The 18,668-nt window shown below is 38.6% G+C and overlaps 1 protein-coding gene across 2 annotated transcripts in view; it reads left to right on the forward strand.

Annotated features, from left to right (window-relative positions):
- ank2a (ankyrin 2a, neuronal) overlaps nt 1-18,668 on the forward strand; it is an 82,477-nt gene that overhangs the window by 14,290 nt on the left and 49,519 nt on the right. The window contains exons 2-8 of one of the 2 annotated variants that reach the window (XM_077524826.1): nt 3,904-4,005; nt 10,271-10,369; nt 13,639-13,737; nt 13,826-13,924; nt 14,020-14,205; nt 16,424-16,447; nt 17,295-17,393. In XM_077524826.1, the coding sequence (XP_077380952.1) occupies nt 3,904-4,005; nt 10,271-10,369; nt 13,639-13,737; nt 13,826-13,924; nt 14,020-14,205; nt 16,424-16,447; nt 17,295-17,393 (708 nt within the window). The remainder of the gene's footprint in view (nt 1-3,903; nt 4,006-10,270; nt 10,370-13,638; nt 13,738-13,825; nt 13,925-14,019; nt 14,206-16,423; nt 16,448-17,294; nt 17,394-18,668) is intronic. The other variant, XM_077524827.1, reaches the window with a different exon arrangement.

An 18,668-nucleotide genomic window follows, 5' to 3' on the forward strand; every position in this document is an offset into this window, starting at 1 on the left:
GTGTTAGAGGATGAATAATGACCAAATGGATGAGTCCTACTGTCATCATTCACCACCCCTTTTCTGTCATTTTGTCCTTCCCTCATGCTCGGACACACAAATGCTTCATTTGCGCTCTGCATAAGTAGATGTGTGTGTGTTTTGGGATGTGAAAATCTCGTGGGAGCGTCTTGACTTTTCTACAAGGACTGTGAAGATAAAAGTAAAGGATGAGAGAGAAGTTGAAGAGGATTTTTTGTCAGATATTCCAGTAAGGGTCATTTTGGAGACACTTCACTCTCAGGATTTTTGATCCAACTTGGATTATTTACATCAGAAAAGTTGACTTTCAAGATTAAACTACTTAACACGTGAGGAGGTATTGGCAGCTGGTACATTGTCTGGAGACGTTTTTCACTAATATTCATTGATTCGGAGTGAGAGTTAGGAAGTAGGAGTCATGGCCCATGCTGCTGCCCACTTGAAGAAGGCGCGAGAGCTTGAGCTCCATCCAGAGTACAAGGCGCTGCAGAAAGCCAGGGAGAGGCGGCGACGCCAGCGGGAGAGGGCTGAGCGAAAGCGGCAGGTAAACACATCTGTGTGACTAAATCGGAACTATTGTTGTAGTTCGACTGGTCACAAAAAAAAAACAAAAAAAACAATGGTGTCTTGACAATATGTCGAGAACATTTTTCATAGAAGAGCACTGATGAGCTAATAGAGGAATGCATTAAAACTTGTATGCATCTGACTTTTAAAGTGCTACGTAAGCACTGCAAAACAAATAAAAAACAGACATCATTAACAGGTTGTGACACAAATGATGACTTATTGCTTTGAATGTACAAGAAGAGTTCATCCTTTAATGTAGGGGTGTCAAACATATGACTTGCGGGCCAGAACCAGCTTGCCAGGGAATGATGATGACAAAACACAAACAGCACATTTTCACAAAAATTAACTGTTGTTGTTAATTTTGTCCAGTGGAGGGCACGCTGACGACTATTTAAATATACAGTTCCATTTTAAAAAGCTGATTTTATATATTAGGTGGGTAAAAATCCACCCTGTTTGTTTTAGCCATGGATATAAGAAGTGTCATTTTCATATTTCATACCAAAAAAAATCATATTACACGAAAGTTAAGCTTGCATTTTAATGATAGCGCATTACAGCTGAGATGCTTCCATATTAGCATAGACTCAGGAAGCATGTGTATAATCCAGTACCCTTCATTAGATGACTGACAAATCCTGTACAGTAGTACAGATTACAGCTGCTTCTCAATCAAGTCAATCTTGGATTGGAATTCTCAACAGTTACTGTACTCTGGACATACACACATTTGTAATTGTAGAGTATGCCACAAAAGTGAGTACACTCTGACCCCACACATTAATGCAGATATTTCATTGTATACAAGTAGTATCTTTTCATGGGACAACACTGAAGAAATGACACACAATGAAAAGTAGTCAGTGTACATTTTATATACTGTACGAGTGTAAATGCATTGTTCCCTCAAAACAACTCAAATTATAGCCATTAAATGACTAACTGGGCTCAATTTGGACATTTTTGCTTAGGGGTGTACTCACTTTTGTTGCCAGGAATTTAGATATTTATGTTGAATAATTTACTGAATACATTATTAGGTCATTCTTTGGAACATGTTCATGATCGTTTACATGCTAGAAGCATGGTGTTGATACTTTATGATCCTCTCGATAATTACTTTGTTGCCATCTTGTGGCATCAATGTGCATTTACAGAGGGGCATCAGTTATTCATGTTTTTTTCCTCGTCCCTATCCAATGTGAATAGTGGGAGCTCACATAATAACACATTTAATGCAGTCAGCCTGACTTCAGAGCTCAAAGCTTCAGCCATGATGGACTCCTATGACTCAGGGATAGGTCATCAGTAATTGAGGTTGTTTAGGTAGTTTAGTTTAATTTAATCCAATTTCCATTTGGCACAAAGGTCTACAACAGTTAATTTAGGAATTTTTCACACTATGGCCAAATTCGATTTGACATCTCTCACATAACTTATGTCATGGCATCATTTTCAACCAGAATATACAAGACATACCTTTAACTCCAAATTTGGCCAGGAGTGAATAATATGGTGTTTCACTGTAAATGATAAATTCTTTGCTTTTTATAAAACCCAAACCAAGCCACAAAGCAAACATCACCCTGCTGTGGTTTTGCGTAAGATTTCCAAAATGCTGAAACTTGACCTGAGTCATTTGCCCAGGCGTGACCTCCTGCACTCCATCGTAACTTTTGACGTTCCTGAAGAGTAGTAGCGCTGAAGGCCACGCACACTCCAGTCCAAGTCAAGCCCAGCTGTCACGCACTCCACCCTGGGCACACACAATGGCGGAAGACGGTATGGAGGGGTAAAAATAACCAAGGCAGGAGAGTTGACAGTTGTTATCATGCTGACAGGGAGAGATTGGTAGAGGAAGAGGAGGCTGGGCTGCGTGGGCCTTGGCGAGAACTCAGAATAAGCCAGGGAAATGGGAAGCTAAGGGGTCTTATGGCCGAGAGGGGACTGAGTGATTTTATTACTGAACACTGTGGATGAGATTCAGCATGTAGCAGCAGCGGGTTGAAAACATGGACACATTTAATGGCCTGTAGGATTTATCGACCATTTGTCAGCCTAATGTCCGGAAATTGGGCTTGAGTGGGAAGACTTGGACGGAAGGATTGCTTATCGAGTCACTTTCAGTTTTCAAGTTGAGCAGCGACTTTTGGACCTGATTTGGTTATCATGGGCAACGCGGCAACTTGTATGTCCTGTAGATCAGAAAAAATGTTCAAAACTACCTGGAGTGACAAAGATTTGAGTCAACAAAGTGACCTGTACGGGGCATCTGGATCTCATGAATTACTGGTAAGAGACCAGGAGTTTCTGTTTCTGTAATTTATTTTTTTTTTTTATCCTCTGATTTTTTTTCCATATTCAAAATGGTTCTTTGACATGAAGGTGGGTTTTGTGCATGTGTTGTGACATCGCACGTGGGAGTTGGCTCTTGTTCCTGCACGGGGGTGTGGCTTTATCCCAGACGTGATTGAGTTTGAGTCTGATGCTCTTAAGAGAAATATATTTTGCATAATGTAGTTTGTATAATATGTACTGAAATGTCAATGCATATGAAAGCTGTATCTAATCAAACACCGATTCTAAAATACATTATGTAAAAGTAGATGTAGGTTTACAATTTGCAACCAGCCATAACTTTGGCCATAAATATGTATTGAACGTTCAAAAAAAATAGCATGTCATTATACATATTAATGATAGTACGTAATAATGATAACATTCAAAATGTCATAAAATCCCCCAAAAAATATTTAGATCAAGCAATGTGCAACTGTTCACGACAGCAAAAAGTGTTAATAATACTCAAACTGGAATTTATGCTAACCTAATGTTAGACATGAACCGGTTGGAACATGTAAATAATATACACTGACTTTCCAAGAATAGAAAATCATTCCATGTTGAAACCGCAACTGCTCTGGACATTTGTAACTTATGTTACAGTGAGATATTTAGAAGGCCTCAGGGTGTCCTGCACAATATTTCAGAATCCAGGTTAGAGGGTTCGGCTCCTGGTAACCATTTAAACTACGTCACCTTTCTCCTTCCTAGCCTGGATTCTTAAGGAACCTGGAGTAAATATATTGCTTCCACATTTGACAGCTTTGTGTGCAGTTTTTGTGTTTCGTGGTTAACATTTAGAAAATCTTACCCAAAGTGTCATGGCAAAATAACACTCGAAATAGTCCAAATCATTACAAATGTTGAAATCAAATCTTATAATGCAATGCAACAGCCAAAGAGGTACGAAACGGGAATATTTAGCACTTCTCTAATAAGCTCTTCAATGTGTTTTCCTCTTTCCAGTCGGACAGCAACACCAGTTTCCTGCGGGCTGCCAGAGCTGGAAACATCGATAAAGTCCTCGAGTTCTTGAAAAATGGAGTCGATATTAGCACTTGTAACCAGGTAAGAAACCTAAACATTCTCATCGGAGTTCATGACTGGCATCGTAATTCGTGTTTTGGCACCCAGATTATATGTTGTAGGAGTGGGTGTTATAAACGGTATATGCGGTATAGAGATGGGAAAAATTGATTCACAATTAATTATCACTCAAAATTAGATAATATGAGGAAAATGGTTGAATGGGCTTTTACTCGCATAGTGCTTTTCAACGTTTAAGGCATTCACAGTCTTCTCACTTAGCTACTAATGACATAGCACTAGAAGAAACAGGGTGTGGGGGATCAGTATCTTGCAACACAATCACAAGAGCTGAGGATCAAACCCACAACCTTCGGGCTGGGGGCCAATGACTCTACCACCTGAGCCATGCGGCACAGATGGGCTGATGCGATGCGTGATGATAATGCATGCACATATTCATCAAAGGAATGCAAGCAGAAATGTGAGACTTAATTCAATTTATGTAAGTATTTCCTGCTTTTTGAATCAAGGTACCGTATTTTCCGCACTATATGGCGCACCTAAAAGCCTTCAATATTTTCAAAAGCTGACCATGCACCTTATAATCCAGTGCGCCTTATATATGGATCAATATTGAGCCGCAACAGGTCCGCTGTCAAGACGCTATCGGTGACCCTGCACGTTCGGTGAGACGCATGCACAGAAGATCCCGCCATCTTGGATCGCTAGCTAATACTGATACTTTACCTCAGAGAAAATAAAAAAACAGCTGTTTATTGATTTTGGAAGTGAATGGAGTTGTCAGAAAGCCGGTTTGTAATCTATTAATAAAGTTTGACTGACCTATCTGACTGTTTTGTTGACATTCCCTTTAGCGCAGCACCATCTAATGGATGCATAACGTAACCCCAGCCTCTACTGTAGCGACTTTATATGGAAAAAGTTTTAAAATATGTCATTCATTGAAGGTGCGCCTTATAATGAGGTGCACCTTATAGTGCGGAAAATACGGTACTCTTTACTCAAGATTTTAAATGTACCCACCCAATTAAAGTGGCTGAAAATTGTTACCCTATATTTATTGGGTAGATTATATATTAATATATATTTTAATGTAGGTATATTTTTTCTGGGTAACACTTATTATTAATATGCAGGTAGTGTGTGCCTCTCGTCTCCTTTTCTCCATCAGACAGTCCGGAAGTGTTAGTGGTTAGTCCTTCGGTGCCGGGAATTGCATCATAATGTAACATGACAGTCTACAGCAATACATTGTTTCACCTGTAGTTATTTGCATCTACAAATACATATTTTCGAGCGGAACCAGCTGTGTTGAAAAAAAGCTATGTTTTTCAGAAGATATACAAAAAATGAGATGCGCCCGTTTTGTGCGGCTGTCTGTGAAAATAGAATCCATTAAATCAAGGTTCCATTGTATGGTTTGGATTGTTTAAAATGTTGAATCTCAAAATGTAATGTGTGTCCTATAAAGTCAGTGCAGTGTCACGGTGACTTCACACAAAGGAGCCTGCTCAGCATTTGTATCCAGCCACCACCACATTAACAAATCCATCCGCGTGCCTCCGCAAGCCACCACTCTCACTCATCACCACCAATCCCAGCCGTATCCCCCAACAGCTGGTCTTCGCTTCCCCCCTTGCACCCACCCTCACCCGCATTCCACATAAGAGTCAGGAAAGAGGAGGGTGCAAAATATCTTCCAGCTAAAAGTCAGACAGCAACGTGATTTACAGTTGTCACAAGGTGGATTAAAGCATTGGAGGGTGAGGTGTGCATCTTGAGTGTCGAAGCAAATAGCTGTGTCATTACGCTGTTATCTCTTGATAGCAGCTATTTATACTCGGGGCTCTAATTGGTCAGCTGAGCGGAAGTGGCTGCTACCCACCTCTAACTGCTGTTTGTTGTCCCTAGCACCGTGGCTGTTGTTTGTACTCAGCGTGCATTGGGCAGTGCCCATTCATGCACACACACGCGCGCGCACCCCCACACACAGACACTGGGTCCACGTTGCACTCTGAAACAGTAGACCCCTGCCCTTCATAATATCTGTCATGTGTCAGATGATCAAATTTGAGCCCTTGTCAGGTGACCAAAGAGTATGTGACATTATTTTATTTATACCTCAATGCATGCGCATGCGTGGGGGTGTGTGTGCGTGCGTGCGTGCGTGTGCGCGTGTGTAGAGGCAAAGGTATCAGGTAAGGGTAACATTAAAGATTAAAGATTTTCAGGTGCATACAGTATGTGAATGTTTGTGGGTATAGTGGCTTCTTAACTTGCAAATTAAGATTGTTACAAAACATTTTTTTTTTTTTTTTTTTGCACATAAACTATTTTCCAATTCTTTTTTTAAGCATAAAATGGTCATCTGTCACGATTGAGGTGTGGTGGTGGACCCAAATGCAAGGAAGCAGGGCAAGAAGGCAAAAAATGCAGTCAAAAAAATGTGAAATAAACAAAAACAAGGAGGCAAAAATGAGTAACAAGCTAAGAAAAAAAAAGTCCAAAAGGGTAACCCGAGACAAAGCAACAAAACCGGCAGCTTGACAGGAGAAAGATAACAATGAATCGACGCAGAAAGAGGGGAGACAAGAGACTAAATACAAACACTAATTGACACAACGAGGCACAGCTGAGCAAGACACAAGTGGCAGAGGGTGCTGATTGGTTGACACATTAGGAGGGGGTAGGCAAACACAGGTGGACATACTCAGGTTTGACGAGACGGGGAAGCCCACAAGAACAAAATAACAAAACAGGTGACGACAAGAGCTCAAAGAAACAGGAGGACAAAATCAAACCAAACCAAAATCAAACCCGAGCTATGACAAAAAAGGTACCACTTTACTGTAAAAAACATTTAAAAACGATTACTTTAAAAATCAGCAGTCTTGCAGTATGACTTAGTCACATCACCACAATTCATATTGCAAGAAGGAGAACCGTTTACATGCACATCATCTTAGGATCCCGATGGATAAAGGATTGATTTACCCGTGATTAGCAGAGATATTATTGTTTCCAGGGAAACGAGCGGATCCAAATGATGCCTGTGGAAAAAGCACTCAATACAATTATGGAGCCATTATCAGCAGTGGTCAGCTGAGTCAGGGCATCAGCAGTCATGAAATTATATAAGCAAAACCTGGAATGGACTTTCTGATTTCTGCATATGTTCCTTTCTAATCTATGCAAACATGTTAAGGTAGTATTTATCTGCCAACGTGAGTGGGTACATTAGTTCATTGAGATCCGGGAAAAGTGGCATTAGTAGATTCTTAGAGATGGTATAACGTCATACGTTCATTTAGAAGCGAATCCAACGATCTTGGAAAGCAGCAACGAGATCAAGTGTGGCGCCAAAAGCCAACATTTGCCAAGTTAGTTTGGAATCAAGAGACACTCCTCCTGACGGTCAAAACAAGAGTCCTCACAGGTTTCATGAATGAGAAAGGCAAAAAGATATCTGATAAAAGACGGGAATTTATTGTGTGTGAATGTTTGTGCCAAGCATGTGTGCTCGTCATCTGTTTCGTACTCACATTGCCGCAATTAAAAAGCCGTACCTCCCCTCTAATCTGCCCAAATGTTAATCCTCTGTGAGTGATATTACACTTAAACCTGCGTGTGTTGACTTTATTTCCTCTACCGTCTTCACTTATTATTTAACTTCACAGGATGCTTTGGACTATAGGACATTAGTTAGCATGTGAAAAGGTCACATGGACATTCCGTTCAATCTAACTAGACTGGAGTTCACTTAAATGTCGTTGATTGACTAGCTGCATTTCCATTAGCTAAATGAAGCCTGTAGTTACGGCTCAGAGGAAAAAGAGATTTAGTGTGTGAGTGTGCGTGTACACACACGCTATTGTCTTACGGGCACAAAATTTGACATTCTATCTTTATTACGTGGACATTTGTATGACTCTGTTCTTTAATGACCACAACTTGCAATGTCAAGTTATTATGGCTAAACTGAAGGTACTATAAGTGAGATATCCCCAAAAACACGTATGTTGATGTGTGGGATTTGCTTGTGTCCGTTTGATGACAAGCTAAAACCTGCGAGGCTGCATGCACATTCAAATGTGCAGCGAGGATCATCGTGACGCACATTTGGAAGCTGCTTCATTTTTTTTGCCTTTTGGCACTGCAGTGACAAAAATATCGCTGACTCACGAGGCCGTGTGATTTATAATTCATTGATGGGACGGCATTAGAGCGCTGGCAATGTGACCACACGAACGCTCTTATGCGTATGATGAACTCAGCGTAACCACACCAACCTGATCGTAGCAATGGAGATTATGATGTTGTAGTGCACATTATGCAATACGCTCACTAAGCTTATCGTTCGGCACACCTGCACACTCTGCATTTACAAAGATATTATTAATAGTACATTATTAATAATTAATAATACCTTGTGTACCTTATGTTTTTTTTTTATTCAAACAACTACATTTTTGAGTTCTATACTTACCTGACTTCAGTGCAGAAGTTGAAATATTGTTATGATATGTGTACATTAGTAATTGCTAATGTCCCATAGTATAATAAATCTCTTTTCATACAATTATAAACTTATTGCCATTTTTTGTATTTGTATTTCATACAAACTCAACATGATGACATTTATTTTGTATTTCTTTTAAAATTGTGACTTTTTTTGTTGCAAAATTAGAACTTAATTTATTCTCATTATTATGTGCCTTTATTTGTGGAAAATTAATGTTTTTCTTCATTGTAGCCTCCTTATGTCCTTGGAGTGATCAGAAAGATATTTGCCATCCATTTTCTAGTGCTTACTTACCCTGTCCAGGGTCATGAGTGAACTTGAATTTTTCCCATTTGGATATGTAGTCCCCCCAAATGACTAGTGGCCAGCCATTGACAGGGCACATTTACACAAACACACCTATGCGCCATTTTGTGTCTTCAATTAGCCAAACATTCATGGGAAGGCCACATTTGACTAATTAGAAAAATGCTATAGCTCAGTTAAAAAAAAAAAAAAAAAAAAAGGCCCTTCGAGGCTACAGTAGATTTACAATGTATTTGCACGCTCTTTCATAAATGCATGTTTATTTTTTTGAGTGTTTTTGCGCACAAAATAATGGCAACCTTCATATGAACCCTTTTAAAGTCACTCATGTTGCTCACTGAGCCACACGGTGATTGGCATAGTTTGCTCCCTGAGGACCGCCCTCTTTTCTTTTTGAAAGGATGACATTTAAGTTGCCTCTAAATACGAGTACCCCTGTTTATGTACTTGGGTGTCCTACTTACCCTCTATGACTGTGCAGAAAGAGGGCAGTAACATGACACCCCTTATGGCATTTAGGAACTCAAGTCTTACCCTGTGCATGTGTGCACATCTACAATTTTTCCCCCCATCTGTTTGTGTGTTTTTGTGTGTGTGCGTGCATGTCATACGCGCGCGTGTGAAGAAAGGGGGTGCCGGTAGTGGAGGTGTTAGCAACATTGCAGCTCCTCATTGACATCAGTGCCAGGCTAATCTTCGGAGCCAGCAGGCACGGGGAAGAAGAGGAGGACACGTTTGCAACTTTGGACCGAAAAACCTGTGGACCATTGTTGATCGTTGGGGCGCCATTATTCAAGATTCCATCTTGGAGCACAGTTTAAGAAGCCGTTAGAAGATATTTTGGGAAGAACTGAAGAGATAGAGATACTGGTTTGACAGGAAGGAGAGTTTGAATGGTGGAGACGAGACTACATTGAAGTACTTTTGTAGCTAGAAGGAAACAGTGCACAATGGAGGAAGAGGAAGATGAGGTGAATATATGCTATTTTGTAGATTGTTCTGCACCAAGTGACATTTAGAAAGTGGAAGTAGGTTGTCTGCCTTGTTCCATATATGCTATGTTCGCAAAACTTGAGAAAATTGTCATATTTTGGTGTGTATCCGGGATTGTATTTGTTTTGTACTACTACAAATCCGAGTCTTCTTTTTCAGTTGTGTTTGTTACAAGCATAACTGAAAAGGTAACTACTATGACTACAACTACTGAGAATATAAAAAAAAAAATATGGTGTAGATCCCGGATTTATTCGGATTCATAATCAACAGAAGATGGTCGACATTTCCGTCACATACAGGATGTGTTCAGCCTGATATTAGTGTTTGTAACCAAAATATGACACTAAAGCTAAATCATTTCTGTCATGTCATGTCAGGAAACTGCAGTGAAATTTCTTGTCAAATTTATAGTCATATCCATAGCTAACATTTCTTATGTTCTGTCTGTTATCGTTGTAGAATGGTTTGAATGCCTTGCATTTGGCAGCCAAAGAGGGACACCAGGATCTAGTGGACGAACTACTGGAGAGAGGAGCACCCGTTGATTCATCCACTAAGGTGTAGTTTCATATACATATACTCCAAGATTCAGTGGAACCTTAAGTTACAAAATGAATAGGTTCAGTGAGCCTGTTTGTAGTGAAAAGTTCATTAATCGAAGTAATGTGTCCAACTGAATTGAATGGAAATACAATTAATCCGTTCCAGCTCCAAAGCAAAGGTATACTTACCGGGTTTTTGTTGTGGTTGGTTTGGTTTTATTTTTATCAGCGTGTGGTTAAACATATAAGGCAATATAGAAATGGTGAAAACACACTATTATAAAGAAATAAAAGAATAAATAAACATGATAACTATTTATTTCTTATTAACTTCAGTGAAGGGGGGGCTGTGACACTGGACTTGTGACAGGAATGAATGTCAGATAAGCTGTTTGTTATGTGACTCTCTCCATGTCTCATGCTCCGCTCTTAACAGCCAGCAGAGAATCCATCGCCCGAGTCCTTCATTGACACCAGTGTGGCTTTTGGTATTTGCTTTTCAGGAATCTTTAGGTTCCCAAAATAAAAACATTAATCATTGTTTCAATTTGGTCAACAACATTTAATACTAGAGTTTTATGTCTTATTGAGCAACCATTAGGTTACATAGTGTTAATGCTAAAATAAAATACTTACACCCAGGCTAAGTCATTAACTGGATTTATCCGAGTATTAATACTATGTAAGAAGACAATCATAAATAGAGGTGGGAATCTTGGGGCACCTCACGATTCGATTGCGATTACGATTCAGAGACTACGATTCGATTATAAAACGATTATTGATTTCCCCCCAGGCAGCAGAAAAAAAACAATGTATTTTGGTGCTTTTAATGTTTCGTACATTAGTTACAAAAATAGTACAAAAGTCCTCTCAGGCCTAAATAAACTACTATTTCAGTATCAAGTTAACAGTTCAAAACAGTAAATAAAATACTCAAGTCCTCATTCTGTAACAACAGCTTTTAAGTATATTCAGTCTTCAACAGAATAAAACATAGCATTGAGCAAAAATATATTATTTTTATCCACTCAAAAGTGCACTGAGATATAAATGAAAGACAATGTGAACTACTACTTCAATACAAATGCCTAAAAAAAAAAAAGTGCTTTCCTGCTTTTTAAGTTGTGTAAAGATGAACATGTAAACATTAAAGTTTCCCAGAGGTACAAAAAAAAAACCTCAAGTGCTTTTCTGCTTTTTAACTTGTGTAAACATGAACGTGTAAACATTAAAGGGATCGTTCGGCTTTTTTTAACATGAATCTCAATTTGATCCTCACCTCCCGTGTGTGCGATCAGCACTGACTTCTTTCTGACAGCGTTCGGTGACACGCGTTCATGTTCGACGTTGGACGAGAGGAAAATAGTCCAGCAAGCTGGCTGGGGTCTCGGAAATAAAGCCTTTTTCTTCTAAAAACTATTTGTTTTCAAAAGCGTGATACATTTCCACCACAATACTCTTTTCTGAATAAAGTCAGACGCCATTACCGCCAGCCACTACTTTTCTGTTCGTTCGTTCGTATCACTGCGCGGCGCCCTGTAGAACGCTAACCGACGCACTGCAGCCAGCTAGCTGATACTTCCGCCTGAAGTTGTTTGCCTTTTCGGAGCAGGTCTGATCTGACGAAGAGGTGGGTTGGTCAGCTCAGCCATGCTTGTTGTTGTTTTGAATGTCGAGGCGTGAGTTGTGGATGTGTACTCTCGGTCCGTCCCATTAAGCGTCCCGAAGACCGCGCGCGCTACTGCGTTTCAGTTCCGCGTACTTTCCGCTCCGGTCCACTTTTAGTTTCGGTTCCCTTGGCATATTTATATAATCGGAATTTGGACTTTTGTGAATCGTTCTCGATTGTTCCACGGCCGAATCGTGAATAATCTAAGAATCGGAAATTTTGCACACCTCTAATCATAAACCTCTAACCCGTACAGGCAAAGTAAGTAGGATTTTAACATAACTGTAATAAATTTACATCAGAATTGTGCATGTTTTTGTGCTCAAGGACTACATTTGATTTTTAAAATGCTCAGATTGGCCAGGTCATTCATAGTTGATGTTTAAAGAGATAAAATCTGTAAGTTACTTAACAGCAGAAAATAGATTTTCTTTTATAAATGGGATTATATTGTCTTAATTTAATTAGAAAAGTAAACAAGCAATTATTTTATATTTTAAAAATGCAATTTTACATGTAAAATTGTTTTTATATTGTGATCTTTTTAATTATTTACTATAAATTGTTTAACCAATTATGTAATGAGATTTCTGAAAACAAAATAAATGCAATGTGAATAAATACATTTCAATGAACATATTTTAGGTAGAAATTAATGCAACGTGTTTTTAATACAAATGCCTGGTGGGCCGCATTAAAGAATGGAGCGGGCCGTATGTGGCCCTCAGGCCATACTTTGCAACACTCGCCTTTGGGCCTTTTGAAGCCTTTGGTAATTATATGCAGTGGGTTGTATCTCACATAAAATTATGCCATGAGAAGATATATACTGTAACGAAGTGGATAGAAAGAAGACCAATGTACATGTACATGTTAATGGAACCACTTAACCCAGTGGTGTCAAACATACGGCCCGCGGGCCGGATCAGGCCCGCAAAGGGGTTTAATCCGGCCCGCGAGACGACTTTGTAAAGTATAAAAAAAAATAAAAAATAAAAAATTGGAACGTCGGACCAATTAATCAGCCAGCCATAACAAGCAAATATATAAATTTGTAATTTCACAAGCAGTCCTCAGATGGGTAATGTAACTTGTACACGGAATTGCCCTGGAAGCCATTATTTTACACACAACTTAAAAGTTATGTTTTTTTTTTGTTTGTTTTTTATCATAGACCAACATAAATAGGTTAATATGACACAAATTCAATTACTGGTAACACAAATACATATATGACAGGGTTAGGGTTAGGGGGGTTAAGCTAACCCTAACCCATTAACGTCCTTATAACTTCATTAACTGTGCCACACAGTGCATTCTGGGAACTATATATATGCAAAACAGGTAGATTTAATACGCCCAGAACTCATACAGGCAATATGTTGCCACGTTTCATTTGCATTAGTGTTATTTTTTTAAACAATATAATGACAGTTGAACTCCGTAATTTGGGGCTGGTCCACGAAATTTTGCGCATAAATGCCGCAATTGATTTTAAGTTATATACCATTATTTTACCGATTCGGCCCACTTAATAATATATTTACCTCCATGTGGCCCCTGAGTTAATATGAGTTTGACACCCCTGACTTAACCCCTACTTGACTCCACAGAAAGGAAACACCGCCCTTCACATTGCCTCGCTGGCTGGGCAAAAAGAGGTGGTCCGCCTCCTGGTAAAGAGAGGAGCTGACGTGAACTCACAGTCTCAGGTGAGAAGTCTTCGCTTGATCAAATGGTTGATTATTGTATAACACAAACAATATTTGTGAACTGTGTGCATCTGCACTCACCACACAGAATGGCTTCACGCCACTCTACATGGCAGCACAGGAGAATCACTTGGAGGTTGTAAGATATTTTCTGGAAAATGACGGAAACCAGAGTATTGCAACAGAGGTAACTTTATAGAAACGAATCCATATGTTTTACATTTATGTGACATCATGCTTTAATGTTATAATCCATCTCCCTCTTTTCTGTGCTCCTGAAAGGATGGCTTCACCCCACTGGCCATCGCACTCCAGCAGGGTCACAACGCCGTGGTGTCCCTTTTACTGGAGCACGACACGAAAGGCAAAGTGCGCCTGCCCGCCTTGCATATCGCCGCCCGCAAGGACGACACCAAGTCAGCCGCGCTGCTCCTCCAGAACGACCACAATGCTGACGTCCAGTCCAAGGTGAGCGGCTGCCACAGGGCTGGATTTAAGGCGGCACGTCGAGAGTGTAGGGCGGGGGGTCAACAACTTTTTTGAAAAGAGCTCCATAACATTGGCTACCAGTTTGTTACACGCTTCTGAAATAAAAAAGTTTGCTCAAATTACATTATTGATATATGGCATATGATAATCATCTATGTGAAGACACTTATCAAGTTAATGACTACTAACAATAATGATGTCACGTGAGGTGCGGAGTCACGACCCAAACACGGACATACCAACTGCCTAGCAACTGACACTAGAAACTACAAAATAAGAGTGACAAATAATACATCATCATCATAACGGACATAGCAACTACATAGCAACTACAAATATCATTACAAGGAACATAGCAACTGCATAGCAACTGACAACATCATCATAAGGGACATAGCAACTACAAAATAATACTGACTAGACAAAATAAGAGTGACAAATACATCATCATTATAAGGGACATAGCAACTGCATAGCAACTACAAATACCATCACAAGGGACATAGCAACTGCAGGAACATAGCACCTGCATAGCAACTGACAACATCATCATAAGGGACAGAGCAACTACAAAATAATACTGACTAGACAAAATAAGAGTGACAAATACATCATCATTATAAGGAACATAGGAACTGCATAGCAACTACAAATACCATCACATGGGACATAGCAACTGCAGGAACATATCAACTGCATAGCAACTGACAACATCATTATAAGGAACATAGCAACTACAAAATAAGAGTGACTAGACAAAATAAGAGTGACAAATAATACATCATCATCATAACGGACATAGCAACTACATAGCAACTACAAATATCATTACAAGGAACATAGCAACTGCATAGCAACTGACAACATCATCATAAGGGACATAGCAACTACAAAATAATACTGACTAGACAAAATAAGAGTGACAAATACATCATCATTATAAGGGACATAGCAACTGCATAGCAACTACAAATACCATCACAAGGGACATAGCAACTGCAGGAACATAGCAACTGCATAGCAACTGACAACATCATCATAAGGGACAGAGCAACTACAAAATAATACTGACTAGACAAAATAAGAGTGACAAATACATCATCATTATAAGGAACATAGCAACTGCATAGCAACTACAAATACCATCACATGGGACATAGCAACTGCAGGAACAGAGCAACTCCATAGCAACTGACAACATCATTATAAGGAACATAGCAACTACAAAATAAGAGTGACTAGACAAAATAAGAGTGACAAATACATCATCATCATAAAGGACATAGCGACTACAAATACCATCACAAGGGACATAGCAACTGCATAGCAACTGACATCATCATCATAAGGGACATAACAATTACAGAATCAATGACAAAACATAGACAGAATAAGATTGACAAATACATCATCATCATCATCATCATCATCATCATCATCATAAGGGACATAACAACTGCATAACAACTGACAACTTCAACATCATAATGCAATGGCCCAACCCAAAACACAGTCATAAGAAATTAAATAAGGTAAGATTAGTAATAATACGTGCATTTCTATAAGTCCATTGCAATTTGTTTGCATCTACTAAATGTTCACTTATACAACAATCCTGGACATCACAATGTCCCATCACTGAAGAGCCATTTTAGAATTGGCCAGAAAGCTATTCATGTGGTCCTTATTGGCTGTCTGATGGCTACCGACACCAGTTTGGTGACCCCTGGCTTAAGGGAAAGGATGGGGGTACAAAAGTGGACAGTATAGTGGAAAACAAAAATGGGGGAAGGTGAACGACAGCCTCGTGAAGTTACAGTATAAACATGGATGCAGTGGAGCACTGATTCAGTGTAGCCAAGTTGCCTTGGGCCAAACTCAAAGAATTTCTTATGAATGTATAATACTGGTCAGGATGACGGTGGTTTTAAAAGGATATACGATCTGAAAGAATTATGGCCAGATGTTGAATGATAAGGACACTGTTCCTTATCATCGTTCCAAATCAAAGGATAAATCCTCTTGATTTCATTTCCAATGAATTGGCCTTCTAAAAAGTGCATTACCAACGGCTTCCTTGTCTTTTCCTCAGTGTGACCTTGTTGACTGACCTTGTTTGTTATGTGGTGGTGAAAGCCTTTCCTTACCTTACCAACCCAACACCCTATCCTCCAATTTCTCTTTGCCTACTAACCAGATGATGGTCAATAGAACTACCGAGGTACACCAACCGACTCGTCGCCGCTCTCTCAAATTCATTTTTGTCTCCTTTGACCATCTTTTCAAGTTTTGTTGTTTTTAGCTTTCCCCTTTTCAGGACTTTGCATGCTAAAATGACAGTCTGGAATAATATGACTGCATGTAATTTAAACAGTACCCTAGCATGGCTCACAGTCTTCGCAAATATTATTGCCACATAATTTGGTTTAATCTTAGATCACGTGTATTCAAAATTCCGCTCAGTTTTTATTAGCAGTTACTAAAAAGTACAGTATTCTTATTTCCTTACTGCTCTTTTTCTCTCCATCACATGCAGCATGCGTACACCTAAGCCCGATGATATCTGATGTGTTTTACGAACTTTAAGTTAACTCTGTTTCTTAATCAAATTGCACCATGTCTATCAGAACGGGAAGGTAAGGAGCGAACACATCGATGACTGACTGTACTGTAGATTTGTTTGTAGTTTTAGCGCTTTTATCGATCAGTGTCCATTTTGTCTGTCGGCGATTCACGTAGAGTAGATGCTTTGTGCAGTTTGCTGTTGTGTTTCTTCTCGTACACGCTTGGACTTTTTCACCAGTATGGCAGTGAAGACAGCGTTGCATGTATTATTCAGGGCATGCTGATTTTGTATGCTTCTTTTTATGTCAGTATGTGTGTGGATTTTTTAAGCATGCTGCCTCATGGTAATGCAACTACAGTAGAATGATGTTTTTGTTCTTTACCACTTTTTCTTTCTTTTGCAAGTGCTCTTCCTGTTTTCACCTGCTGTTTCCACCATGACTCCCTCTCCTTTCCTTCTTGTCCTCTCCTCTGCTCTCCTGCCCCTCCCCTGTCTCAAACAGAGTGGTTTCACCCCTCTGCACATCGCCGCTCACTATGGCAACGTGAATGTCTCCACCCTGTTGCTGAACAGAGGAGCCGCTGTGGACTTCACAGCCAGGGTAGCCGCCCGATTCCACTTTCTCGAATCACGTCAAGACGCTCGATCGGCTCAGCAGCTACAACCATTATACGTCAGCTTAAAATGAAGGCAGTGTCATTATAGACTGTTGGATGAAATGTACAATTCAATAGAGCTGTGTCATTAATCGAACTTAATTACAATTTCATTTGTTACACTCCACAATTACAAAATCACCATAATCGTGAAAAAAGATTCTTAATACAAATTTTTGAGTTGTTTAAATTTATTTAAAAAAAAAAAACATTTTAAAATAACTAATTTTATACATTTTGTTTCACCCAAAAGGAACTTGCATAATTATTGTGTCTCAAAGAATTTTATTTGTCTTAATATTTTTATTTGTTTTTTACATTTAAACATTTTTATGTTTTGTACCAAAAAAATAAATGATCGGCCGACTGCCCAGTGCACATGTTGCACTCCAACTTCAAGTTTTTGCCAACATAAATAAATAAATATATATCATTATACATTCTGTTTGGTCCAAAAGGAACCTACATAATTACAGAAGTGTTTTTATTTTTAATTAGTCTTAATATTTTTAAATGTGTAAACATTTTCTTTCTTTTTTTCTACCAAATAAATAAATGTTTTTCCTACTGCACAGTGCAAAAACTTTAAGTTTTTGCCAACATAAATAAATAAATAAATAAATAAATATTATTATAAATTCTGTTTGGTCCAAAAGAAACTTGCATAATTACAGTATTTCATTTTTTTTTTTAATTGGTCTTAATATTTTTAAACGTGTAAACATTTTCTTTAGTTGTAAACATTTTCTTTCTTTTTTTCTACCAAATAAATAAATGTTTTTCCTACTGCACAGTGCAAAAACTTTAAGTTTTTGCCAACATAAATAAATAAATAAATAAATAAATAAATAAATAAATATTATTATAAATTCTGTTTGGTCCAAAAGAAACTTGCATAATTACAGTATTTCATTTTTTTTTTTAATTGGTCTTAATATTTTTAAACGTGTAAACATTTTCTTTAGTTGTACCAAAAAAAATAATGTTTTTCCTACTGCACAGTGCACAAGCTGCACTTCAACTTCAAGTTTTTGCCAGCATAAATAAATAAATAAATAAATAAATAAATAAATAAATACATATTGTTATAAATTCTGTTTGGTCCAAAAGAAACTTGCATAATTACAGTGTTTCTATTGTTTTTTTAAATTGGTCTTTATATTTTTAAATGCTTAAACATTTTCTTGTTTTGTACTGAAAAATAAATAATCGTTTGAATA

This window comes from Festucalex cinctus, chromosome 6 (genome assembly GCF_051991245.1).
Source record: "Festucalex cinctus isolate MCC-2025b chromosome 6, RoL_Fcin_1.0, whole genome shotgun sequence".
Classification (NCBI taxonomy): domain Eukaryota; kingdom Metazoa; phylum Chordata; class Actinopteri; order Syngnathiformes; family Syngnathidae; genus Festucalex; species Festucalex cinctus.